Source organism: Python bivittatus, unplaced genomic scaffold (assembly GCF_059951505.1).
Source record: "Python bivittatus isolate LINGU-HERP-01145 unplaced genomic scaffold, Pbiv_v1 ctg000530_np1212, whole genome shotgun sequence".
NCBI lineage: Eukaryota > Metazoa > Chordata > Lepidosauria > Squamata > Pythonidae > Python > Python bivittatus.
The window spans coordinates 7,377,303-7,404,243 of record NW_028277085.1 but is presented as its reverse complement, the minus strand read 5'-3'; the positions used below and the strand labels follow the sequence as shown (position 1 = coordinate 7,404,243).

General features: G+C 42.1%; 1 protein-coding gene across 1 annotated transcript; it reads left to right on the top strand.

Annotated features, from left to right (window-relative positions):
- On the top strand, positions 1–26,941 carry TIPE3 (TNF alpha induced protein 8 like 3). Its single transcript, XM_088148546.1, has 2 exons — positions 1–308; positions 25,888–26,941. Exons 1-2 carry the CDS (start codon positions 59–61, stop codon positions 26,448–26,450), a joined length of 813 nt encoding a protein of 270 aa, XP_088004672.1. The 5' UTR covers positions 1–58; the 3' UTR covers positions 26,451–26,941.

The window sequence follows — 26,941 nt, the reverse complement described above, 5'->3', positions numbered from 1 at the left end:
GGCAACCGGCGCTTTTTTGCTGGCGGGGAGAAGGCTAGGCTGGACCGGCCGCCGCTGCATGTGCTGGAGGCGACCTGGTGCGGGGCTGGAAGGCGGCGCGGCGAGGCGCGGCGAGGCGCGGGTCGCCCTCTCGGGACTCCGCGGTCCGGCAAGCGGCGGGGCGGCGCGGAGGGCTTGGCGCTCCTGCCGAGAGGCTGCGCCGCCCGCCCCACTTCGTACCCCGCGAGCGGCGGCGGCGGCGGCTCCCCTCCGCGCCATGGACTCAGATTCCGGGGAGCTGAGCGACGGGGAACTGGTCTCCGCCGCAGGTAAGGCAGCCGCGGCTCTCCGCTGGGGCGGGCGGGGCGAGGCCGCGGAGGGGGGTGCTCGCCGGCCGCTCGGACGCCGAGCGGAAAGACGCGGCTGGACGTGGGGCTTTTCTCGCCCAAGCCGGCTTCCCCGGGAGAACAGCCTCCCTCCTCGCTTCGCTCCGCCTTGGCCCAGATCCCGGTGCGGGAGACCGCCGCGGTCGGGCTGTAGTCCGGACGGGAAATACTTTGCACATGCCCAGAGGCCCGTGGGGGGCCGGGCCTGAGGGCTCCTGGGGGGATTTATCCTGCAGATACAGGGGGGTGAGAGCTGATTTCTTCCTCCGCCGCCAGCAGCGCTGCTTCCTCGGAAGAAAAGTCGCTGGACGGGTGACCTCACGCTTTACTAAACCACAGTTTACTGAATCAACCACAGTTAGCTGAGTTCCCCGCTCCGCCAAGCACACTACATTGTGGGTATGCAGGTTGCATGACCTCAATCTACATATTACATGTGGAAGAATGTAGTTTGGAAGTACTGTAACCAGTTGCTCTCTGGGAGAGGAAGTGCACTCTACCTATGCTCAGAGGACCACTGTTTGAACGGCTTTAAAAAGCGGCTTGGAATGGAGGGCCTTGGGTGGAATTGGTCATCAAGATGTTTCCAGAGCAGTGACCTCTAACAAGAGTTTATCATGATGTTCATTGTGCATAAAACTAACTCTAACTTTTAAAATGAATTAGATGGTTGTCTGTTGTGTTCCAGCAGTGATAAATGGGCTGCTTTGCAGAGTCTAACATCAGTCATGTGTAATGGTTGTAACCAAGAATCTGAATTCAGATTTTCACTCTGCTATGAAACTGATGGGCGAATGCTGCAGTTCTGCAACTCACAGTTGTTGCGATCCTAAGCAAAAAGTACATATTCTGCCACGAACTCTCTGGAAGAGGGTTGGTAGCTTAAAAAAAACATGCTTTGTGGCCTTTCCCAGTTGAACCCTACTAACCTAGGTGACTTTTACTGACTCCTTCTACCTGGGTGTCTTCTGATCAGAATTGACCTCAGAGAGAAAATGGATGAGGCCAAGGCCCAGTGAGAGGAAAGTCATGATCGTATGGTAAGGTGGTTGAAGGATATTTGCGTGTTCATCGCAAGATCTGTACACATCATATACATAGCCAGATCAGTTAGAGACTTCTCCCTGTGCGTTCCCATATGAAGCTAAGCTTGATTCATGGGAAACTTAGGCATTCTTCCTGGTTTAGTGAACCAGGTATGAGTAATTCGGTAACTGGGAGTGCCTTACGAATGTAGCCCATAAGGGTCTGCCAACTCTCAAGCCAGCTTTGAGGAACAGGGTCAATCAAAATCTAGCATTTTGCTTGCAGAGGTTGACAGTGAGATGGTTTCAGGAAACTCACAAGCCCAGCCTCAACCGCATCTTCAGGAAGACAGTCCTACTAGCCCTTGGCCGGAAGAACATTCAGTAGGCCAGTCCTTTTCCACAGATGCATCTCAACCCCTTTGACTCTGTTCCCATGACAGACTAACCCATCGTTAATCAAGCTACAGTTTGCGAAAAACTCAGTGGCCTGGGTTTATAACACATACCACCCTAAATATGCCGAGTTACAAACTAGCCAACCTCATTTTAACCCAGCGTATCGGGTGAATCTAACCTTTCAGAACCCCCCAGACCAGTGAATCTTACTGTGTTTTACAACATTGATTCTGAACATACTTTGAACTAAATCATGTTATTTATTGAACATCTAAGATAAGCACCATGCTTATTTGTCCAGAACTGAAACTAGGATCCTGCATTACATTAAGCCGTGTTTGGCTCCAGGATGGCTGGAGCTTACAGGTTGAAGAAGACCTTCAGTTGGTCCCAGCCTAGAACCAAACTTTTAAGCTGTGGCTTGTTTTAGCCATAGTTTGTCAACACATATTAAGCCGTTATGGGATGTGTGAACCCCACCTTTTAAGGGAGATGCTTTACGGCAGCCTAACGTGGCTTCTCACCAATGGTACACCACTAGCCCCAGTCTCTCTACTTTGTAAATATGTTTTCATCTGCCTTGTGAAGTGCCTAGTCCACAAGATTTACATACTCTTCCCTCCACCCCCAACCCCGTGCTGCATTAGGAAAAATTACAGGTCCCTTGTTTTTTTTCTTCTGGTAGAAGAAAACTTTCCTTGGTGCAAATTCCCCCAGCGTGGGTGGTATTTGGGGTTGAACTGCGCTTGAGCTGGTTATTGAAGTGTCTGAAAAGCAAGCGTGGACTCCCAGCTTCTGGCACTTGGGCGTTGGGTCGAAGCTGCATAAACCAGCTATTTTCTCTGGATGGAAACCAGATATGGTTTCCAAACGACACCGGATGGAGAAATCTGCTCTTGGTAGAGGTGATTGCTGTAGAAGGATCAAATGAGTCACGCTTATCTCATCCAGCAACAAAAGATGGGTGTGTGCGGGCAAGTGTTTAGGATTTCCAAGAATTTCTCCTTGTAGAGCTACAACCGCATCTCTGCATGGAGGCCTCTTAGCTTTCAGCAGATCGCGATTGGAGTGGAAATTGAGACTTGCTTGTAACCTGCAAGTTTTCATCAAATCATGGTATTAAAGGGTTTTCATGAAGGTGGCTTTACTGTTTGCTTTCCTCTGGGAGATGAACATAAATATAAAATAGATCATTTGCTGTCTCCTTTCCCTGCCAATGTCATTTCACATTGTAGAGCAGTGTTTCTCAAACATGGCAACTTTAAGACAACTCCCAAAATTGAACAACTGAATCTTGAGAGATCTTTCAAGTTAGAAAGGTAGGGGTTGCCCTGTACCATAAAGCCCTCACTTTTCCTGCATCGCTCCCGTTAATATCAGTAGGGCTCAACTTGAAGGGGGCAAATCAAATATTAATATTTACTATAAAGGATAAATCATGAGTAAATTGTTTAAAATCTGCTTCAATTTTCCTTATGGAGTTTACATTCGCATTACACGTGAACTCTGGGAGTTGAAGTCTGAAAGTTGCCAAATCTGAGAAACCCTGTTGTAAAGGGACTGGCCTCATTGTAGTACATTTTTACTCTTGCATTACTTAACGTTTACCAGCTTAATCACTAGGATTCGATACATGTAATGTCTGTGGTCCTTGCACTAGTCTTCTCTGGATGGCTTGTGGATGAGGACAGGTTATTTTTAAAAAGTTGTTTAAAGATGTCTACAAAAAGTGATAATGAAATATGGCAGCAGACCATAAAATGTGGCCTTCAAAAGTGTGCGACTGAAAAGTGTTATTTTTTAAACTTATTAGCAAGAACCTGAGGAACATTAAAATCCCTGGTCTCTTCTTCCCCACATCTACTGTAGTGTTAGACTGCTGTAGCCCGACAGGATGAAAATAAGAGTAAGTTTATATGAAAAGGAGACAATCCAATAGATCAGTCCACCGTCTTCCACGTGTTCTTATGGGGCATTTCCAGTAACAGTGGTTCCCCCATGATTAAAATTGTTGGAGAATTTCTCCTTCACTTGGAGACATGAAGAGAAATTGCCCACCCTATTTCTCTGCCTAGATATTTAAAGCTAGCCATTTGTGTCTAGCTTTAATCTAAATGTTTTGCTCAATGTTTCTCCGGGAGGGAATTCTCAACAGAGTTAGGACCCTGGGCACGGTGCGTTATCATCTTCCTTCTGCTTACATTTATGCTGAAATTCATATTCTTCTGGAAAGGTTGAGGTTCGGGTTGGTGCTGAAGAAAAGTGACATCTATTCTCTTGGAAGGGTACCAGCTTTATGGAAATCTATATTCCATATGTACTGCTGCAGAGCAAAGCCAGGATAAGTTGTGATACTGCACAATTTGGGGACCCTCTCTGACGCCTACACTGGTGCCTTCCATCTGTTTCTGTTCTTTTCGACAGATTATTCAGCAGCTCGACTTGGAAGAAATCCTGCATTAAAGTGGTTTTTGAAATCCTGACAGTCCGTTTCCCTCATCTCTTTGTGGAAGTTGGCATTCTCTGCCCCTCTGCCATGTCCGCAATTGCTGGTGGAGCTTGCTTAACTTTATTATGGGTTGCAGACCCAGGCTGAATAAAATTAAATACTGTATATAATACAAAATACAATAAGGATGCATGCTTAGTCTGCTTTTCTGTCAACAGGGTGTGGGTTTTACAGGCTACAAATACAGACCGGGCAATTTCCTGATGAGTGGCTTTCAGTACCCAGAATTCCCCAGCCAGCATGGCCATTGCTGAGAATTCTGGGAGCTGACCACCATCCATTTGAAAGATGTCAAAATTGGCAAACAGTGAGCAAGAGTTATTTGGGGATCTTCATTCGCCTAAAGAATGATTATTTTGTCCAGTCTGGAAACAGGCTAACGAGGTGTTAGTAGCTCATTACAGATGTCTTGGTAAAAATCATGTTAAAGCAGAACATGATCCCGTGATTTAGTGCACCCATCTTTACAAGGACAAAGCCTTTCATCATAGGCAATTTTGTGGTATTTGTCCTCCAACTATATAAATCTGACGGAACAGTTAAGGAAACCATGGTCTGTTTCATCAGGACCATCTTGCTGAGGCTGATAAGATTAAGGAAAAGAAATAACTCTGGTTCAACCAGCATGGAGTTGGTCATTTTCCTTGCTCCCCAATACAAATACTAGTCCTATAGGACATTTAGGTGAAACTAATGAGGTCTTTCCTGATTTTGCCAGTTTCCCCCAAAATGGAATACAGTAGAGATGATTGATTGATTGATTGATTGATTGATTTTGTGGTATCAAGTTGTGGTTGACTCTTAGTGACCACATAGATAAATTTTCTCCTTGAAGATCTGACCCTAACCTGACCTTCAGGACTTCCAACGGTGCCCCCATCGCTGCTGTAACTGAGTCCATCCACCTTGCTGCTGGTTGTCCTCTTCTCTTTCCTTCCACCTTTCCCAGCAGTAGAGCCTTCTCCACAGAGCTAGGTCTTCACATAATGTGTCCAAAGTAATTTGAGCCTGGTTATTTATGCTCAAGTGAAAACTCTGGGTTGATTTGTTTAATGATCCATTGGTTTGTTTTCTTGGCTGTCCACGGTATTCTCAGGAGTCTTCTCCAACACCAAAGTTCAAAATCGTCAAAATGGGGTAATAGTTGAAGGAAATAGTCAAGCAGCAGCTGTTCACAGTCATAGGAACTGGGGGATGAAATTGCTCTGTGACTGTTAATTAGTATCCAAAGAGACACTTCCTTTCAGGAGGAGAGGTTTAAAATGTGAATGGAAAAAAAAATTGAAGATGGGAAAGAACAGTGGGTGGAAGACTTACAGTGTACTTTGGATAGAACACATCTGTTCACAGATGATGGAGAGGATGCAGGGGTATTGAAATACAATTGTTGTTCTCATTCCTTCTGTGAAGACATAGTAAATAATGCAATTGTGGGCACCATGAGAAAAAAAACATTCCAGCTTCCCAAAGAGGAGGGTGCTCTAGGGAATGAAGTGGCACACAAATTAAATAAATAAATACATACATAACATGTCATTATAAGGACCAAACAAAATGGCAGAAAAAGCTATCTGGTTTTCAAGTTCTCTGCACCGTTTCCTGAGTGAGCTGTTGCAAAATTCAAGGAATGGGGTAGATGCAGGAAATCCAGAAATGATACCAGGGGTATCAGTCACGACTATTGGGTTCTTATCAGCGTCAAGTTGTACCTGTCAATCTTCAGAGGCAAAGAATAGTGGGAACACCCCTCCATTCTGAGAACCCAAAAGTGGTTAAACCCCTCAGACTGTGTTTGCACAACACACTTAACTAGACCTGTTAAAGACCAAGTGGTTGCATTCTCAAAACATGCTAAGCGTGGTTAGTTTCAACCTGGGTTTGTTTCCTGTGGCATAATGTGTGGTTTGAGCTTCAGTTGCTCTATGGAAGAGCTGAAGATGAACAGGTGGGAATCGGTGGTTCTCAGGCTAGGCTAAACCATTGTGTAAACCCGGCCAGTTGCCTTATTGACTCAAACGGATGGGAGGAAAAGGCTCAGAATTGACTTCCTGACACTGGCAGGTGTGTGTATGTATTGTGTTTTGCAGTTGGCAGATCTTCTGAATATGGATTCAGTAAAGCAGCTTCCCTAGCTCTATCAAGTCTATAGAGCAGTGTCTCTCAACCTTGGCAACTTGAAGATGTGTGGACTTCAACTCCCAGAATTCCCCAGCCACCCATGCTGGCTGGGGGAATTCTGGGAGTTGAAGTCCACACATCTTCAAGCTGCCAAGGTTGAGAGACACTGCTATAGAGCTTTTGTTGCTCCTGAGTGTAGGGTTGAGTTTCTAGACTCTAGAATCTAGAGAGTGATTGATTCTGGCCATGCCTAGTGAAGTCTGACCCATTATGTTATTGTACTGTACAAATCCAGAAAAAGGATCAATACAATAACCAGTACGGGTGTGGTCTGAGGATAGTCAAAAGGTCTCCTTAAGAAGGCCGAAGCTCTCAAGTTCCTAATCTGGCCAAAAGCAAACCCGTGCGTTGGCTGCAGCCTACCCCATACAGGACTGAAATCTCAAATGAGCGTCTGCGAGGAAGAAATGGGGAAAGGTCCAGATGCAATGTTTTTCAGGGTTTCCATGAAATCTGTTACTCTGAATATAAGAGTGCTGGGCAAGTTGGTGAGAGAGAGAGAAATTGCATTTAATTAGCTCTCGGTTCCATTGCAACCGGGGGCTGGCAACGGCCTTGTCTTTGATGGAGCGCTGCTCCCCCAGCCCCTTCTTTTTGGGTACAACTTCAGCCAGTGGAGGTTGAACATGTAACGACTTGGCAGCTGGCCGTCCACACGGAGTCTGCACCTAGCAGTTGAGTTGTCTAAATTGGTTCACTGTCTCGTCCAGGAATTCCTTCCCCTGCCAGCTTGAGCCTCCAAAACCATTTCTGGGCCTCCTTTACTCCTGGCATGAAAAAAGTTGATGATCATTAAATTATACGATGGACATCTTCTCCTGATTAGTGGAGGAAAGATAAATATTGCCAGGAAGTGTAGTACCGCATTTTGACGTTATTTATTATAGTAACTATGGCTTAGAAGTCGGGGTGTAATTTATTTGTGTTGTGCTCGTATCTTTTATTATCTAATTTGCAACGTCTAGCAAATCATTCTTCTGTAAACTCTTGGTCATACTTCATGATCTGCCTTCCATGAAGGCTTTAAATGCCCGAAACGGCATTTCCCTCCAGTAATTGGAAGATGTTTTAATGGGTTTGACCTGAAAGTGCCTCTCTCTCCACTGTGTGATTCTGTTTGCATCTTGTGAAGCGGAGTCGAGAAAATGCTGTGCAAACTTGTTTGCAAGTCAGAGTTGTATTTGGTCTTTGCTGGGAGCTACAACCCAAAGCAAGGCAGGACATCAACCGTAGGCGGGGTAGAAACATTTTCATTTTATTCTCTTTGATTTAAACGCAAGTGAAATGAAATGAAATGAGTTATAATTGATATGACTCCCCCGTGGTCAAATGAATTGCTCTGTATTCCATATTTAAAATGGACTGTTCTGTAGTTAAACTATGGAAGAGCTATAACAATCAGAGCGGTGTTTCTCTGCCTTGGCCACTTGAAGATGTGTGGACTTCAACTCCCAGAATTCCCCAGCCAGCACATGCTGGCTGGGGAATTCTGGGAGTTGAAGTCCACACATCTTCAAGTGGCCAAGGTGGAGAAACACTGAATCAGAGAATACCCCGTCTGTTGTCTAGTATAAAGAAACATCTGATACCATACATACTAATACATTAGTACGACATAAGCTTTTGTGGATCACTTCAACAGAGGCATGGGTTACATGATACGCACACACACACACTCTTGTGTAAGATGTGTAAAGGGAGCTAGACTTGCCCATAGAGAGTGGATAATAATCGGAATAGTAGTTAACTATGGAACTCATGACTACAAGACGAAGCGACGGCTGCAGCTTGCGCAGAGGGAAAACATCATTCTCCAGGCCTTTTTCTATTTGTGGCTAATGGCAATAAATAAGTCCTTCCGGCACGGCAGGCAGAATGTCTGCATTTTTCCTCCTCTGCTGCCAGATTTCTGAAGACCTCCTTCTAATGCTGGTGTCTGTTTCCACCAAGCAAGCTTGCCGTCGCAGAGGCTGGTGAGGTGGCATTTTCTTGTGGATAGAGAGCTTACAGAAGAAGGTGTAATTTAGAGCAGTTCTGGATGGTTGCTCCATGTTTCATAATAGAGATGAGAAGAAAGCTCTGTTGCTGTGGAAAGCAATTTGTTCTTTTTTCCTTTCCTTTTTCTTCGGCTGCTTTTGTGCCGAGGACCTATGAGTCAGCCAAGTGGTGAGGAGAGAGGAGAGAATGGGAAAAGGGATTTTGCATTTTGCAATGGATCAAAAGATTTGGTAAACTATGTGGGCAGCGTACGGAGGGGGGAGCTGTATAACCCACTGCAGAGACTCACAGGCCTTTTTGGAACTGAAGAGATTAGAGTTGGCAGAGGGTTGTCATCTCCGCGTTCCACTTGAAAGCCTCAAAAGCATCTGAAGGAGTTGCCTGCTCTCCAGGCTAGGTTAGTATTAAATTAAACATTTGTAAACAGGATCCAACTGCACCATGGTGCATTTAATGAATGTTGGCCATGAAGCCTTGACTCTCCAGATGTTGGGTAACTACAATGTTCAGGCTTCTTGCATTACTGGACAGGGGGATGGGGGCTTCTGGGAGTTGTCATTCAGCAACATGGAGAGGACCACCAGGTCTGCGTCTCCAGATGATGGCATGTAACCAGTTGGTGGAATCTTCCTGTAGATCCTTCCTAAACATTGTGGGATGGGTGATGCTGGTTCCAGCAGAAAAAGCGTAGTGGAAGCTCTTTTACCCTTCTCTGAACTTCTCCCCCTGACTTACACTTGCCATAAACTTTAGGATCACCCTCTTTACTAAGCACTCAAAGGGTGAGGGTTCATGTATTCATTTCTTCGAGGAATGTATCCTGCATCCTACAGCCTCAGAGAAATTCATTGAATAACTTACAGCTTATAGCTGTTTTCTTGACAAAAATAAAGTTGAATAACTTACAGCTTATAGCTGTTTTCTTGACAAAAATAAAGGACAGACCTGAAAAAGGGGCAAATCTGAAAGAGATTCATAAGGATTAAAAAAAATGTTTTATGTTTGTAACTTTGCTGTACAAAGGAAAATTCAAGAGCAAAAGAAGAAAATAAATCTAAAGGACAGCTTTCTGAAATAAAGGGCTGTCCTTTATAATAAAGGACATCTGGTCACCGTACTTATAGCTCAACCATTTCAGGTTTTAGGTGTGATGTTAGCCAAACAAGATAGACCAGACTTAAGAAACCCATGCCATGTAGGTCAGAGCTACCTTTATTGTGAATCTTTCAAATCTAAATGTGTTTCTCCCTCCTTCACTTTGTGTGAACTAGGGTGGGGCTTGTCTGAGATGTTTTCTCAAATTACTTTCTTGGCCTGGGCTCAAGTCCTGCTTATCTGACCTTGGTAGCTGCTGTTGGTAGCTGCTGTTCCTTCTACCCGTCAAGGCCATTCCCTCTTCCCTCTACATCTGCTTTCACCCAACCTGCAAAGCTTAGTTGGAGTTAACCTTGGCTAGATTGTTTCATTGTCCATGCCCAACTCATTTAGTTCACTTGCATTTCACTATATTCTGCAAATCCAGAAGATGAATTAGCTCAGGAGCCAAATTAAGTTTGTTACACGAATGCCACCTAAAAGAAATAATACATAAGAAAAAAGAACACAGAGGGAAAAAGAAAAGATGATTCCATTGAACAGAAGTTTTTACTGTCATTTCTCTTCCAGTGATGGAAATAAGCTGTCATGGGAATGATACTGCACCTCCAAACCAGATGAACTTTCTACTCCACCGAGTTTGCTGATAGAACATCTGCTTGGTCTGTTAAAAGGTTCAGGGAGCAGGTGATGGAACAGACTTCCTCAACTTCAGGGCCTGGAAATAAATTGGGCCAATTCAGAACTAAATAGACAGTTTTGCCTAGCCTATGAAAGCTGCCTGTGATGTAGGCTGTCTCACAGTTGAAGAACACTTTAGTTGATTAAATTTGAATCAAATGTTCTTGGAGGTGGGAAAAGAATGGCCAGATTTGGCCCATTACAGCCAATAGTTGATCATCGACTGTACATATTTTGGACAAGTTCTTTATATATATTAAAAATTAGTGCTGAGAGAGAGAGAATACTAAATTGTTTTAATCTCAGTTGGTGTCTATTGCCAACTGTCCCAAAGACAATTACAGAGTCATTGTTTTTATGAGTTGCGACACTGTCACATTGCAAGGGGAATGCAAACAATAAGGAATTCCTGTTTCCCTTTTGAACAATGCCACTGAAGAGGAATGAGTAATGGATTTCCATCTTTTCATTCGCCTCTGATTCAGACTGTTTAGCTTTTTGGCAGTAGATGTGTCTTTGGATTAAAAGAGAAACCATCTTTCAAAACTTCAAGTTTTTGGAAAGCAGTGTGAGGAGAAGCCACTATTTGTTGTAATGTGAATGTAAATTCCACAATGAAAATAGAAGCAAATTTTAAACAATTTACTCACGATTCATCCTTTATAGTAAATATTAATATTTGATTTGCTTCTTGAAGTTGAGCCCTACTGATATTAATGAGAGAGATGCAGGAAAAGTGATGGCTTTATGGCACAGGGCAAACCCTATCTTTCTAACTCGAAAGATCTCTCAAGATTCAGTTATGCAATGTTTAAAAGCTCTTTGAAGTTACAGTCGAAAGTAAAAATGAGATAGGCATTGGTTTACCCTCCCTTGATCAGATTCATTAGCCTTTACAGTACATTGTTAAATGGAGGAAGGAAAACTGAGCAAAAGGCAATCAGAATCATAATATGAAAATTACTATTATCCTATCAATAAAACCCATGTCTTCTCTCTTCTCAAACTCTGCTTATGATCCTATCAAATTAAAGGGGAGTCATAGTTCTGCAGGATCAGGATGATTTCCTAGGATTTTCATAATGCCAAAAGAATCTTCCCCAGGGTCATGATACTTGAGTGTAATTCCCAGGAGTCGTGACCATCGTGTCCATGAGGTGCTCAGATAAGCAAGCCTTGAGGGTCACTCAATGAAGTTGAAGAGGTGTTAGCTAGTTGATGGCCATATTCATGCATCATGTGAATTATGGCTCTTTGGCTTATCACATTGGGGGAATCCAACCCAAGTATGACATTCACTAGTATAGAATTTGATGGATAACCCATTAGCACTGACTAATAATACAACATTTCTGACATGTAGCTTGCAGTGTTATAGAAGCTATCCTTCCATGCCTTGAACTGTAGTTTTTCCATTCTTGAGAATGTTTCTTAATAGCATCCCAACTCGCGTTACATCTGGTTGGCAGCCTTCTTAGTGTCTGGATTCACTCAACCCATAGAACTTGATTGCCAAATGAAGCGGCCCAATTTGCTAAAAAAACCCCTCCCCAGCTGCAAAGAGGTTAAAATTAACCAAGTTTCCATGTTGGGCAAATCCCACTAATGAATGGAAGGCCTGGGTTCAAGTATAAGAGAATCGGATGCAAAAGGATCCTGAAGTGATCCATAGCCTAAAGTGTGCATCTGCGAAAATTTCATTTTTGACACAAGCTTATAAAAGAAGCAGAGTTGAATCTTCTTTTGCCTCCAATTAACCTCCTTCTCTGCTTGGGTTCTCCATCTGGCTCTGTAAAGCAGGTTGCCAGCATTACTTGGAGCATCCATCCTGTGGCTTCATTCACCCAGTCCCTGGGCCTGCCTGTTGCACAGCTCTTACGGGCAGGGCCAGCTATGAAGGTAGCTCTGTGGCAAGTTGGCAGGCTGTTGCCAAGAACAACTGAACCTTATTGTAACAAGGAAATAATCATTAAAAAAAAAAAAAGGGTCCTTATTAGCGGGCCAGGAAACAGTTTAGAACTTTTTGTATTCTTTGCAGGATAATCTTCAGATGTGAAGGGTGTGTGTTTATGCCAACTTGGATGGCCTCTAATGTTATTGGGGAGCAGGGTTGAGGACAGGTAAAAACACCCAGGGGTAGATGGGTTTAATTCAAGAAAAATACTGGGTCGTAGCAATCATTACAGTGCAAGCCTAGAGTAGACATAGATTGCAGCTGACGTTGTCTCCTTGCCAGATTTTATGAATGGAAGGACAGAGGCATGAATGAACCCTGGAATAGCCACGTCTGCCTTCGGTTGCCAGTTCTCTGTGCAGCACTTTCACATCAACCCCCCCCACCTTCCCCCCCTTTCTCTTCTTGGCCTCCCCTACAAACTGCCACTCTGGAGGCCTTGGCTGGATGGTGGGAGGGTTTCCTCAGCATTTGTTTCTTCCCTCTGCGTGGAGGAAAACCGAATCAGAACCCTTTTGTGGAGTAAGGACCACGGGCAAATAAATACAAGTGTGTAACGTCAGGCAGATGGAGAAAGGCAAAGAACTAAACCTTTGCTTTCGTCGAGGCAAATTAGTCTCCTCTGGAAAATGGGTAAAACTCAATCCCCAAAGCAGCAGTTTGAGAATGAACTCCTGGGATTGAACCAACGTTGATTTGTGTCACTGATCCTCCTTTTTGGGGGGGGGGGGTCCCTTATCCATTATATCCTGAGAGTCTGTATATGATTGTGGTAGGATATAAATGGCATTGATAAATAGATTAATATCCCACCTTTATTTTGTACAACTCCAGGCAGTGTAATGTTCCCACAACAACAACCCTGTGAGGTGGGTTGAGTTGAGAGAGAGGGGCTGGCCTAAAATGACCCAGCCGGCTTTCACGACTAAGGCAGGATTAGAACTCACCGTCTCCTGGTTTTTAGGCCAGTACCTGAATCCCTACACCAAACTGGCTCTCTCAGTTTTTCGTCTTTTCTTTGCAGCCACAGCGCTACGTATTTTGTACGTGTGTGGATATCTGTCAGTGGCAGACTGGTTCGAATGAGTTCTCGACGAATCCATTAAATTTCTCTCTCTGTATATCAGCTTTTCCTCCACTGAAACTAGGGTGATCTTTTATCCTCACATCAACCCTGTGAAGTAGGTTAGGTTAAAGAGAAGGGATTAAGAGCAGAACTGGCCCAGAACTCTCCAGTTTAAATCTGGCACAGGTGTCTTGGCTCCAGAGGGACAAAAAGTCGGACTACGTTCCCATGCTATGAGCAAAGAAACTCTAGATAACAACATAGTTGCTGTGTTCACACACATGCTGTGCCCTTAGAAACAGACAATATTGTGATTAAATGCAATGGGCTGGTTTGCACAAGATGTTAGTAAAATAACTGGCGTTCCCACCACACTTTAAACCAGGAACTAAGAGTTGGCTTTGATTGGCGCACCAGCTACATGTACCATTTTAGCCTAGCCTAGTATGCTGTGTGAACCCAAACACAGCATGCAATCCACCACTTGCTTAAACTTGTGTTACACTACAGTTTAATGGACAAATCACAGTTAGCTGTTCTCATTTTGCGAAGCCGTAAATCATGGCTTATGAACCACAGTAGTTGGATTCAAGCCACAGGCCGCAGCAAAAGTGAACAGCCGCATTTTGCTCTGGCATTTGCTCTGTCTGACTGCAGCCAGAGATGAAGCAGGCTTCAGACTGATACTGAGCATTACTGCAGTTTCTTAGATGTTGGCTTATCCACAAACCCAGCCACTCTTATTTGTAAACCATAGTTTGCAACTTAGTGGAACGTGTGAACCCAGCCAGTAGTGGCTCACTCAAACCATGGTTAGCAAAATCACAGTCCAGCATGCACAAACCCAGGCTTTTGATTTCTTATTGTGGTTGAATTTAGAAGATGTTCAATTTCAGGGGGGAAAAAACCCTCCAGATGCCCTGGGACAGGAATCCCAGAATTTCCAGTTCCTGCCTGAGAGTTTGGGGAGTTGAAATGTCTGTGGCTGGGAAGGCTGCCTTCACCTCTTAATGATGGGACCAAATCACAGTCTGAAGGCAAGTAAACGATTGGGCATCTTTTCAGAGAGGTTAAAGCAGAAACATCTCTTAATAAGGATTAACTAGGGGAAACTAAAACCTAGCTATTTAGTTAAACAGGCACCTCTTTTAAGATTTAAAAATATGGAATAGGGCAGAGGCCAGATGTGCAGGCAAGGCAGCTGTGTGAAGAAAAAACTTTGCGACGAGGAATTAGAAGCAAAAAGTTACATTCAACGAGAGTAATGCTTAGAACCCCCAGGATATGCTCTGGAGGAATTTGTGCAGATCGTCTCTATAATCCAATGATGTTGCAAAGCAACAGAAAATAGAACTTGCAGTATTATGCTGCCAGATAGAAAAACGGGAATGGACCTTACCTAGCCCTGCGGCTTTTTAAGTGAGAAAAAGAAAGCAGTGGGGGAAGGATTCTGCCCGATAGACACACGGGAATCTTTACAAGGCCCAGCCACGCTGACTTCACTCCCAATTAAGCGTCCATGCCCCCTCCTTGTTCTCTAAGACGCTGTGTACCATTGGAATAAAGAAGAACGTGGGGTGGGGTTTCATCTGGGGAAAAGGATTGTGAAACATCATCCTGGTTTGCTCCCCACTTCCAGAGGCTCCATGGCTGCGTCCTTAAAAGAGAACATTTATACCTTGTTCCAGATTTAATTGTAGATTTCATGCTGATTATCTTCCACTCTCTCCAGCAGCTTCTCCAGCAGGTCTTAACACAGAATGCCTTCTGTAAAAGTTATGGTTGATTTAGACTAATGTGACTTTGAACTGAAATTCACATGGCTGCAGATCTGTCTCTCTTTTTAACCTTTTATTTTTTACCCCATTCTGTGGTTTTTTAACTTGGTAGCTGAGGAAGAATTACGGAGAACTCAAAAGCCAAAATCCCAGATGGTCCTCATAGAAGTATTCTCCTGCTGTAGACCTTGGCTAAGATCACTCTCTGCCTCTCTGCCTCTGTCTGTCTCTTTTTTTGGAGAGGCAGAGGGAGAGAGGTTGAGTACTTCTAGTCATGTGGTGGAAAACTGACAGTTATGCCAGTGTATCATCATCATCTTCATCATCATCACCATCACCATCATCATTTTGTCTTGGAAGCAGTCTACAGTCTTCACTTTCCTATTAGCTGCTCATTGTCATTTAGTTCAAGCTCTGGTCCTCAAAATTACTTTTTTGGTCATTTCTGGAGTCTTTCCACCTTCTAAGTGGCATTGAACAACTTGTTAAATGGAAGGGATGCAGCAGCACGTTATGGCAAGAACGTTTGCCGGCTGCCAAGATGTGCTGCTGAACCTTTTTCATATGGAAAAGGTATTGATTGAATAAAGCGGCTGGTGCAATCTCACCTTGAACGTGTATTTGGACTTAGTGGCTTGGTGTGGGTGTTATCACAGAAGGTAGAAATGTATAAAATGATACATCATTAAGAGAAAGTTGTTTTCCTTCATTTGTTTGCTTCAGAACTTGCATTTCACACAATACAATTGAAAGGTGGTAGATTCAAGGGCAGAAAAATAATACAAATACAAAATACTTTAATGACCAAGTATAAAATACATACAAGGAATTTGTCTTCAGTGATGAACAGCAAGATCAACAGTGCATTTGGATAGCAACAGAAAAATAAATAATAACACTACACAGTAAAATATGCACATCATTCGGTAATGGGCAAGGCTTATAGCAGCAGCTTTATGCTTCATGGTCTTCAAAAATGTTGACAAATTCATGGAAGGGACTTTCAGTATCGTTCAGACATTAAAGCTGTTCAAGCATTAATTCCTTTCCCAGTTCTAGTGTGGGAATGTTGGGAGATGGCTAGTTTTCACTTATTTCATTCATTCATTCAGTTCAGATTCCACCTTTCCTCTAGGAACTCAAAATGATGCATATACTATTTCTTCCTCTCATGTTTCCCCAAAAGTTTGTGAAGTAGGTTGGACAGAATTAGGGATTGGCTCAAAACGACTGAATAAGCTTCCACAACTGAGGTGGACTTGAAGCTGGGTCTCACCGGCATTGATCTAATGTTGTAATTAGGACATTAGCAGAGTACCTATTAAGTTTGGGTTCTGTGTAGGAACAGCTCAACAAGGGTGATGGAAACATGAGCTATGGAGTTCTACTTGTTAAGTCTCTGCTAAAAGTTAGTGTAAATTGCCCATAAAAAGTGGCAATTTTACCATCTGGAAGTCTTTGAAAATACAGCAGTCTGATTTATTAATTGGCTGAATTTGATCTAAACAAGATTCTGAAGCGGTGTATATTCCTTATATAGTAGGGAGGGGGGAATGTAAGCATTTTTTGAGATCCACGTTATTTTTCCAAATATTTTTTGAAATATTTTATCCATCAACGTATTAGATGTGCCCAAAGATTCACCCTGGGGTTTGGATTCGATGTGATGAATGGCCCCTTGTTGTTCCCATTTAAAAGCAAAGGATCACAAAAATAGTTTCCATGCCTTAAAAGGCAAAGGATCTGAAGGCAGGAAGTGCCATGAATTCTCACTGATACCACTTGAGATGGTTGAGATTCTGAAACAACAGAAATGGAGCAACAGGTGTGTCAGATGTTGAGCTTGTGAGCAATGGTCTTTGTAAAAGATAACACTGTAATGCACAAAAACATTTGGAGTCAGACTATATTTTTATGAGGACCAGTGAGCAGATGTTTGGGTTCTTCAAAACATTTCACCCACTTGGATGTTGATCAAAGCAATGGGGTGGGGATAGCATGAGAAAGTCAGCTATTACATGGAGCTTTTGTGTCTGATTTAGCAAAATGTGTGAATCCATCCATTGTGGCTTAATATCTGTAAACCAGGACAATACAGTGTGTTCAAGCCATATTAAAGTATTTTGGCTTTGTGTGATGGGTGAACCCCACAAATCGGTCTGCATGTAGACCCAGTCTTAAGAAGGAGATTGCAGACTGATCCTACAGTCCTGTGTATTCAGTTCATGGTGACTTCACTATGACTTCATGGACACATCCACGTAATTTTCTTGGTAACCATATGGAAGTGGTTTGCCAGTGGTTTCTTCCTAAACTTCCTAGCCTACAGCCTTGGTACAGGGGCTTTCTTGTGTGTAAATATGCACAGCTTCCAGTCTTAATTGGCTTAGCTCGGTAAATGTTTGTCAAGTTTTAGATTGCAGCTAGGACTGCTGAGAGAAAGAATTGCACAGCAGATCAGACTTTAGATTTTTGCATTATGAGGGAACAATGCTAATGGCCGGTCCCAATTTCTATTCAGATCTATTTCCATCCATAAGTAACAAACACAGGGCTATTTTTAAACAATAGTCAAAGAGAAATATAAAGCATTAAACTCGGGCTGACTAACAATCCATATCATGCCTTGAATGTTGATGGGAGAATTAAGGGGCATCCCTGATGACTGCTTTCTTATTCAAAATTAGTCCCAACAAAATTAATCAGCTTTAGTTCCAATTAAACATGAGTTGCACTAGTGATTACAATTATCGCTCTGATGAGTTTCCAGCAACATGCTAAGTAAGCCACAGTGGTTTGATTTGGGCTTAAAGTGTTCCGAGCAAATGGAAGCATTTTGGTTTGTTAAACCATGATTTAAAAAACGGTCTTAGCATGATTCTGAACCCAGGTTCAGTTTTCTAAGCAAGCAAACCCTTGAATCCAGATCTGCAAACTTTATTTCACACTTGCCACACCATGAGACCTTTCCCTTCATGCACACTCTCAAGAATGGTGTGTTTAGTCTAAGAGAGAGCATTGCTTCTCCTCCCCGTTTGCTACACCAAGAGGATTTAACAACATATTTATTCTAACTAGAGTTATTATGCTTTGCTGATTTTTTTATGAACATATTTCTTCCCGACATTTGTTTACATCCCAAATCAACATTGAGTTACTGCAGTGTTAAAACTATTTAAATATTTTTGGAAAGTACAAGGTTCAGCTTGTTGAAACAGATTACTTTAAGCCAAGAACAGAGCATTTGTAGTTAACCGTCACTGTGACAATAATTTCCAGCAAAAAGTGGGGAATTCAGCTTTAGTCTGTCCAAGTTTATCTTAAGTATTCTCTATAAATGTTTAACTACACGCATTATCTCCATGTATCATTTGCTGCTATAACTATTCCTCTTGTTTTTCTTCCAAACATCCTAAAAGGGACAATACAGTTCGGTTTAAAGAGCAAACATCAGGAATTCAGGAAAATAGTTGTTCGTTGCTATTAAACATGACAGGTACAATTCAATCTGATATAATGTACAACATCCAGAGGCGCACAGATCTATGAAGGGCTGTGCATCATTGCAGTGCTTTCCAATTGCTTTGGATAATTCATCAGCCCTAGCTGGCAGGAGCAAGGATAAGGGATGATGGAGGTTGTAGTCCCAAATATTTGAAGGCACTCTGTTAAGGCAGGCTAGTCTTCAGTGCCTTCAGGAATGGGGGCGTGGGAAAGAACATCGAAAGCCGGACAAACGGGTGTGATGGAAGACTCTGTGGCTATAGAGGCAGCTTCCAGATGATCTGCAGGCAAAAGGTTTTAGTGGCCTTTTGCGTCATTTTGGTTGCAAACAAGCTGGATGATTTGTGGAATAAGACAGAGTTCCACTTAAACCCTTTATCATCCTGTTTATAAATACAACATCTGACCAGTGCCATAAAAGACTGCAAGTTTTGATCAGTTCTTGAATGAACTAGGAGATATCCCAGAATTCTTTCTCATTTTGGACTTACAAAAGGAGACAGGTTACGTTCATGAAGGACCTCCTGAGAAAAGACAAAGTGAAAATGAAAAGAAATCAGCTTTTGGGACACTATTTAAAGGGAGTAAATATCAAGATTTTTAAAAGCAAAAAGAAGGGATATAAAGTTGGCTTATTTGATCAAGGTTAAAATATATGATGTCCTTTCTAGTAGATCGTAATGAGTTTTTCTCAATCAGGACTGAATGACAAGGCTTTAAAGATTTGTTTATAGATAATATAGAGGAAGAAGAGATTTTCTTTGTTGTATTTTCAGAGAAAATATGATAAGCTATGGTGTTAAAAGGAAAGGAAGAGATTACCAAGTTGGCTTATTTGATTAAGGTTAAAATATAGATATTGTTATTTTGGGTAAGTATTAAACTTGTGAAAGAGTTTCTGAGAGGAGACAGAAAATGGCAAAAAATCAACTTGTGGGACACTATTTGAAGGAATTAAAGATCAAGATCCTTAATATGTTGTTGTTTCTGATAGCTCTTAATTGATTTTTCTTGATTAGGTCCGAATGATGAGGCTCTAAAAATTTGTTTATAGATAGTAGATAAGAGATGGGAAGAAGAGATTTCTTTCGTTATTTTTTTAGAGAAAAGGATAAGTTACTGTGTTAAAAGTAAGGGAAAGGAATATGAAACTGATTTATTTGATTAAGGTTAAAATATATATGTTATTTCTGATAACTCTTCATGGACGTTTGCTGATTAGGACTGAACAATAAGGCTTTATAATTTGTATCTGGATAAGAGATGAGATATGGGAAGAAGAAATCTTTTGTTGAAATGTTAAAGAAGGTGATAAGCTACTGAAATTGTTTGTACTTGTGTTGATGAAGGGGGAAGTCGTTTCTTTATATATTATATTTTTTTTCTTTTTCTTTTTCTTTTTCTCTGCACTTTTAATTTTTTCTTTGTCCTTTTTATATTTTTCTTTGTGTCACTTTTTTATCTTTGTATTTTTAAACTTTAATAAAAATTATTATATTAAAAAAGGAGATATCCCAGAATTTATTTGGGGTCCTGCTGTCTCCTACAAGCAAACAGCAGTCTTTCTCCTCCAAAATCAAAGATGTCCACAAATCTAGTTATTAATTCAGCTGCAGCATTTAGTAGCTAAGGTTCAAGTTTTATTTTCCTTGGATCTTGGAACAGATACCAAAGATCTGTTTTATGCATTATATATCTGCATGCGTGTAGTGCCTGTGTTGAATAAGAACCATATTTACATGCAGATAAGATAGCTGAACAACCCCTGTCTGAAAAAAAAAATCTGTAACAATTTGTACATTTTATTCAGCCATCTGGAGATAAAATATTTTGGGAATCTCACAGATGCTCACATAGTCTGCATTTATGATATGGGAAGGGAGAGGAAAATATTTTAGGAAGGTTCCATTTAAAGAACCTTTTGTAGCATTTCTGTCCCATCTGTAATTATAGTCTCAGTGCCTGTCTCAATAATAGCCCTGAATATGCTGTGCTCTTTCTGATCCATTGAACTCATGGTCTTAACACAGGCAGAGTTGAAATCTGTTGACCCTCCAGGTAGTCATGCTAGAAAAAAACTTTAACTTGATTACTCAGCTAAACAATTTTCTGGGTTTGCACCATGCATTAAAATATGAACTTACCCAATAAGAGCATGCCTCAGGATAAGCCAACCACAACAAAAGCTCTAATGAACATTAAAACTAAGCCAGCTTAGTATGTTGTATAACTCCTGGGCTTGGCTGTAGGTGACATCTGATCTGAGTATAGGTGAGCAAATCCAGTCTGTAAGTACTTGGGACCGCTTTAATTATAAGGCAAATCCTATTTGGTGGTACCAAATAAGGAGATGTCTTGTGTTCCAGTCCCAGGTTAAGTTCAGTCTTCCCCAACCTCTTGCATTCCAAATTTGTTAGGCTTCCACTCGTAGAATTCAACACCAGCATTGGAAGAGCACCTGGTTGATGAAGACTGTTTTTCTCAAGGCCAGTCTGGCTTTGGGGAGATTGGGGCATCTGAGAACTCTCTCTGCATGGCTAAGCCATCATAGTTTGCTTGGTTTGGCTTTAGTGGCATATGTTAATCCATTCACTGTGGTTTGTAATCACAGTTTATGGTTTAATTTAGGCCATTAGGGCTTACTCAGCAAACCATCGCTGAACGCAGTGTGTGATCCCACCCCATCCACCTGGCCAGATGCTATGGACAAGCATCGGAGTTGTGTAATCAGGGCTAGAAGAGTGAACTGAAGAATTGCCAAAGCAATGTGTGTTAAACACAATTCCTCATCTTTTCCACCAACTCCTCTGGCAGCCAGGACAGTCCTACATAACCTTGGAGGTCAGCTGAGGTGTGCTGTTCATTCGGCTTTTTGAATCTAGACCCAGTGAAGATAAGTACTCCGTGAATCATGAGAATTTTTCACCTGATTGGAACCTTTTGGGGATCAGGGATTTTTTAAAAACCACATTAGAAGCTAAGGATCCATGAATAAAGTATCATTTGAAAAAGCCACTCTTGCTTGACTTGACCCCATATGCCTAACACTAAACCAGTGTTTCTCAACCTTGGCAACTTTGAGCTGGGTGGACTTCAGCTCCCAGAATTCTGGGAGCTGAAGTCCACATAGCTTAAAGTTGCCAAGGTTGAGAAACACTGCACTAAACTATAAAACCAGGTTATAAAACATGAGACTGGTTTTGCACATTGCCCCAAGCCATAAATAAGCAAACTACATTTTGGCATGGTACGGCATGTGAATCCAAAGATAAATACCCTGGGACCCACTACCTAAACTGGTTGTCCCATAGAGTAGTTACTAAGTGAATTGTTACCCTTCCAGTCTATTTTTGTTTTAACAAGCCGGCCGTTGGCCTCAACTGAGACGTGACTGTTGTTGATAAGCTAGGTCTCAGAACATGGAGAAAAATGGTAAGGCAAGGACATGGGGGGGGCGAGGGGGGGAGAGAATCTTGACCCTTGTCAAAATGGAGATGCCCATTTGCTGTTGAAATGCCCATTTATTAATAGTTTCTATTTTTAGTGTTATGTCTTAAATCGTTTCCCCAATTGTTTAGATTATTAAAAATGTGCTAAAGAGGAAGTGGATCAGCTGTGCTGGTCTCCCCCGGCCTCGACCTGTGAACCCCCCTCCCCATTATTCAAATAGATATTTGGGCTATTTTAAAACTCTTAGGCAGTAAATCAGAAAGCTCAGAATTGGCCCATTTGAATTCCCTAAGCAGTGTTTCTCAGCTGGGCAAGGGAACAAAAGACCTTGTCAACTTTCTTTTGGTTTTTTTCCTGCCCCTTTAAGAAGCTTCAAGAAATGGCCGGAGTAAATCCGCTTATAAAAGGGAGATTAAAGAGAAATGTTTTAAGTGATTTCAATTTAGGGGATAAAATCTCAGGCTGGGGTGGCAAACGCAAATTGTCACAAGTGCCGCTGGAGAACCAGATCATCAGCATGAAGGCCACAACACTCAAGTCTTTTCAGGCATGGATGCGGACGACTCTAAGACACCTCAAATGAAGTGTTAGAGGATGCCGTTAAATATATGGCATTTTTTTTAAAAAAACACCCCTTTCCCTTTGGCCACTGAGCTAGCAGTGTTTTTCATCAACCCAAACCAAAATAATGTATAGTTTTATTATTGGGTTGTTACGTACTACAGTATTTGCTCAAGATCATATCTAGGACGATAGAACTGAGGAAACCCAACCCTCTACGGGCTGCCCAAATCCTGCTTTTTTTCCTCTCTCTTCACACTGAGCAGAGAGATCTTTCTTTCCTTTAATCATTTCCCCAGAGGCCTTTCTTTGGCTGGGACAAAGCTTTTGCTTGTTTGTTCACTTTCCCATCCTTTCCCTGGCAAAGACACTCTTGCAACAGGATAGTTTGGCTTGGCCCCCTTCTTGACCACCTCCTCCTTCATCTCCTGGTCAGCCCCAGCCTCTTGGCCCATCTTCCTTGGCCAAGTCTCATCTCCCGCTGCTCCTGCCTCGAGAATCTGGTGCTGCCTCTGAGCAGTGTCCATCCCAGAGTGTGAGAATGGGTAGAGTAGAAGATCCACCAGGGTGGGTGAGATAACTTGTTAGACCACCACCAGAAGGAGACCCCTCTTCTGGAACATTTTTCATAGTCCAGCCTGTGTGTTTTACATGGTGCTTGGCACCCTGACCTTGCTGGCAACCTACTCAGCACTTAGCATGTATTTTTGTGGGCCACAGAACATGACTTAAAAGGGTCCATGGACTCCTGGTCTGAGATCCCTGCTTTGGGGGTCCTCTTTAATGTTTTAGAACAGGATGCAGCTTAGTGATTTTCTGTGCTTGTTTCCACTGGGGACCTGAGTTCAAGCCCTGGCGTTTCCAAGTAGAGCTAGAAAAATGACTTCCACAAACCCTACTCAGTAATTACAAAGGAACTATCCAGATGATAAGCATGATCATTATTATTAGTAAACAATGGGAAGTATTTTTTAATGCAAAATACTGTACCAGGAGGTCTAAATTCAGATTAGCACCCAGAGCAAGGGTGCAAAAAAATTTAAGAAAAACCAGGTATCCTCTTCAAGGACCCTGTTCTAAATAAACTCTCATGCCTATTTACTCATCCATCCATCCATCCATCCATCCATCCATCCATCCATCCATCCATCCATCCAGATTTGGACACTGCCCATCTCACAAGGAAGTGATTTTACTTTGGTACATTCGTATCTGTTTTTTAAAAGAGGGCCATGTGTTCTGGGGTTAGTGAAAGTTCCACTTCAGCAACATCTGCCAGGTTGCAGGTTCTCCTCCAATGTGAAACTCAAAAAGTGTGATTCTCGCTTTGTGACATTTGCTTGGCCCTGCAGTTCCCTATTTTGTGGCTGTTGGTATTTTCCCCCACAGATGAAACATGGCTCCCTGCCACTGAAGCACAAAGCAACAGTGTCTCCCAGTGACCAAAACGGGCATCTCTTTGAAGCAGACTTGGACATAGCAAAGAATCTGACAGCTTTCACTGGCTTTGCTTAGCCAATTCTCACCACCTACTATTTATCCTGCTTTTCTGAAAAGGGGGGGGGGATACCATATGGCTTGAAAAGCCTCTGTATGCTTCCCCCTCAACCCTACGCAAGGTTAGCCAAGTACAACCAGTTTGATTTTCATTTCTGCCCATATATGGACTATTGGTGGCTTCTGATTGCCATGGAAAAGAGGGAGAACATAAGCAGAGAATGTTTTACAAAATAGCTCTGTTGCTAGCTGCAATCATTCGCCGACTGTTTTTTAAGCGTCCGCTGGCTATGCCAAATTCTGGAATGATAAGGTACGCCGTGTCTTTTAATGTGCAAATTAAGAAATGGTCAAAGGGCACTAGTTGACCAGTGACGGTAAAAGTAACTAGGTTGGCTTGGGTGCTGGTTGATGAAAGTCCTGGGATTTCATATTAAGAAATAAGGAGCTGCCTCAACCAAAGTCTCCCTGTGTAGACTAGGCTAAAGCGTGGTTTGCTAAACTGGCTGGGTTCAGACAAGCTAAGCCATAAACCATGATTTATAAACCACAGTAGTTAGGCTCCCACAAAATCAAGCCTATCAGCTGAGATAGGAATCAAAATTGGGATATGAGATATGAGTTAGTCATTGTCTTGGGACGCTGATCACAGATGTTTCCTTACGTTTTCTGCCTACCAGATTACCTGTGTGCTTTGCCTAAGAAGCGAGGTTGGCTGAAGTCAACAGCTGATTTTTCTGTTTTCACACATTGGGTTGGCTAGAATTAGTTTTCTTTTTTTTCCAGCAGGGTCCTTGGTGCAACACAGAGGTATCTGGTGTAATTTAAATGTCCAGTATTTCTCATGGCAAGCCTGTTATGAAAAGCAGACTTCTAACGTGAACGTCGGGCCTTTTCCCTCCTCTTCCTCCCCCCTTTGCCTTTTTTATCATTCTGTCTACTGAAATATTTTCAAGAACTCAAAAGCTTGCCCGCTGTTGTGAGATCCCCAGATGATGCTGACTTCTGATACACCTTTATTCGCTTAACCAGGTCTCAGAGAAGGAGGGTGGTTCAGAAAGGGGTGGTGCCCTGCTGTATATTTTGTTGTATTGACATTCATTAACACATGTACAGAATGTTTTAATTCCAGATTTAGGCCTTAATAAAGGAACCCCGCAGCCATTCAAAATTATATAATGAAATTACTCATATAGTAAACTACCAAGAGCATTGATTGATTGATTGATTGATTGATTGATTATGCGCCACCAAGTCATTTTCGACTCCTAGCAACAACACAGATTGCCAGGAGCATAATAGCATTAAAACATAGGAAGCAGAGATAGCTGGAGAAGGAAAAGTTAAGTCCAGAAGAAGATCTAACAAAACTGAAAGACTAGCTAAATCTTTTATAAAACATAATCCCATGCGTTGGATACTGATATCAAAAGGTCACACTCTTAGGTCTCTACCAGTAGCTTGTTCAAAGGGACCAATCTCTCAAACATCTATAAAATGTCATATTTTGTAGATAACAATCAGCGGCAGGGCAACTTTGACTAAGTCGCTTTGTACCTGATAAGAATTTTTTCTTCCAGTTCAGCACTTTCTTTCTGCCCACCTACCTTATGAGATTATAATTTTTATCTGATTGTGAAAATATGTTAAAATGAATATTTGATAATATTTGGTAGATGAATAGCTTTCTTTTCCCAGTTTGATAACAAAAAATGAAACAAAGGTAACAGCACTTACATTAAATTATGAGATTCATTACAAATGATTTGTAGTTAATCTTTTTCTCTTTGTTTACTTTCCTGTTTATCTTCCTGTTGTTTCTTTTAGGTCCTGATCATTTTAGTTCCAAGAGTCTTGCTTTACAAGCCCAGAAAAAGATTTTGAGCAAGATGGCTAGCAAGACAATGGCCAACATGCTGATTGACGACACCAGTAGCGAGATCTTTGATGAGTTATACAAAGTGACCATCGAGCACATGAAAAACAAGAAAGAAGCACACAAAATTATGAAAGACTTGATCAAAGTCGCCATCAAGATCGGGATTCTCTACCGAAACAACCAGTTCAATGCGGACGAGCTGGAGATTGTTGAGAAGTTCCGCAAGAAGCTGAATCAAGCAGCCATGACTGTGGTCAGTTTTTACGAGGTGGAGTACACGTTTGATAAGAATGTTCTTTCAGGACTCTTGAATGAGTGCAAAGACCTCGTGCATGAACTCGTAGAGCGACACCTAACAGCCAGGTCTCATGCCCGGATCAATCACGTCTTTGATCACTTTGCAGCTGTTGACTTCCTAACTGCTCTCTATAGCCTTGATGGGGAATGTCGTCCACACCTCAAAAAGATCTGCGATGGAATCAACAAACTACTTGATGAGAAAGTCCTCTGAAACTTGACTTTAGAAAATTTTTTAAAAACAGATCGATCAAGAGATGCAAACCGAGTTGGGAAAGGAATACAAGAGCCTGCTTCTTTTATATAACCCCTGGAGAAAATATCTTGGTAACAAAATACCTTTATTCTGGAACATTTGCCATCAGTTTGCAATGAAAAGCCATCAGAAGTGAGATGTACTTCAGCCAGCAAATAAAACTGAACATTTTAGTACAGAGAAGAGTTTACAGTGCTAAAGAAATTACACATATTATTGTAGTTGGAATTTAGCAGTGCAAAAATAAACCTGAAGATCCATTTCAAAGAGCAAATAAAACTGCCTACATTTTCATTGTAGAAGAAAACTATGAGGTGAAAGAGTGAGCTCTCAACTTTGTTTTAAACGAAAAATCTTCTGGTTTATACATAATCCAAACTGAAGACAAAAATGAGAAACTCTAGAGCAGTGTTTCTCAACCTTGGCAACTTGAAGACGTGTGGACTTCA

What these genes read in the sequence shown, in the direction of transcription:
- TIPE3 (XM_088148546.1), top strand. Translation starts at nt 59, where the DNA reads ATGTGCTGGAGGCGACCTGGTGCGGGGCTGGAAGGCGGCGCGGCGAGG. An exon ending in GGAACTGGTCTCCGCCGCAG is followed by an intron (nt 309 to 25,887) that starts GTAAGGCAGCCG and finishes TGTTTCTTTTAG; the next exon opens with GTCCTGATCATTTTAGTTCC.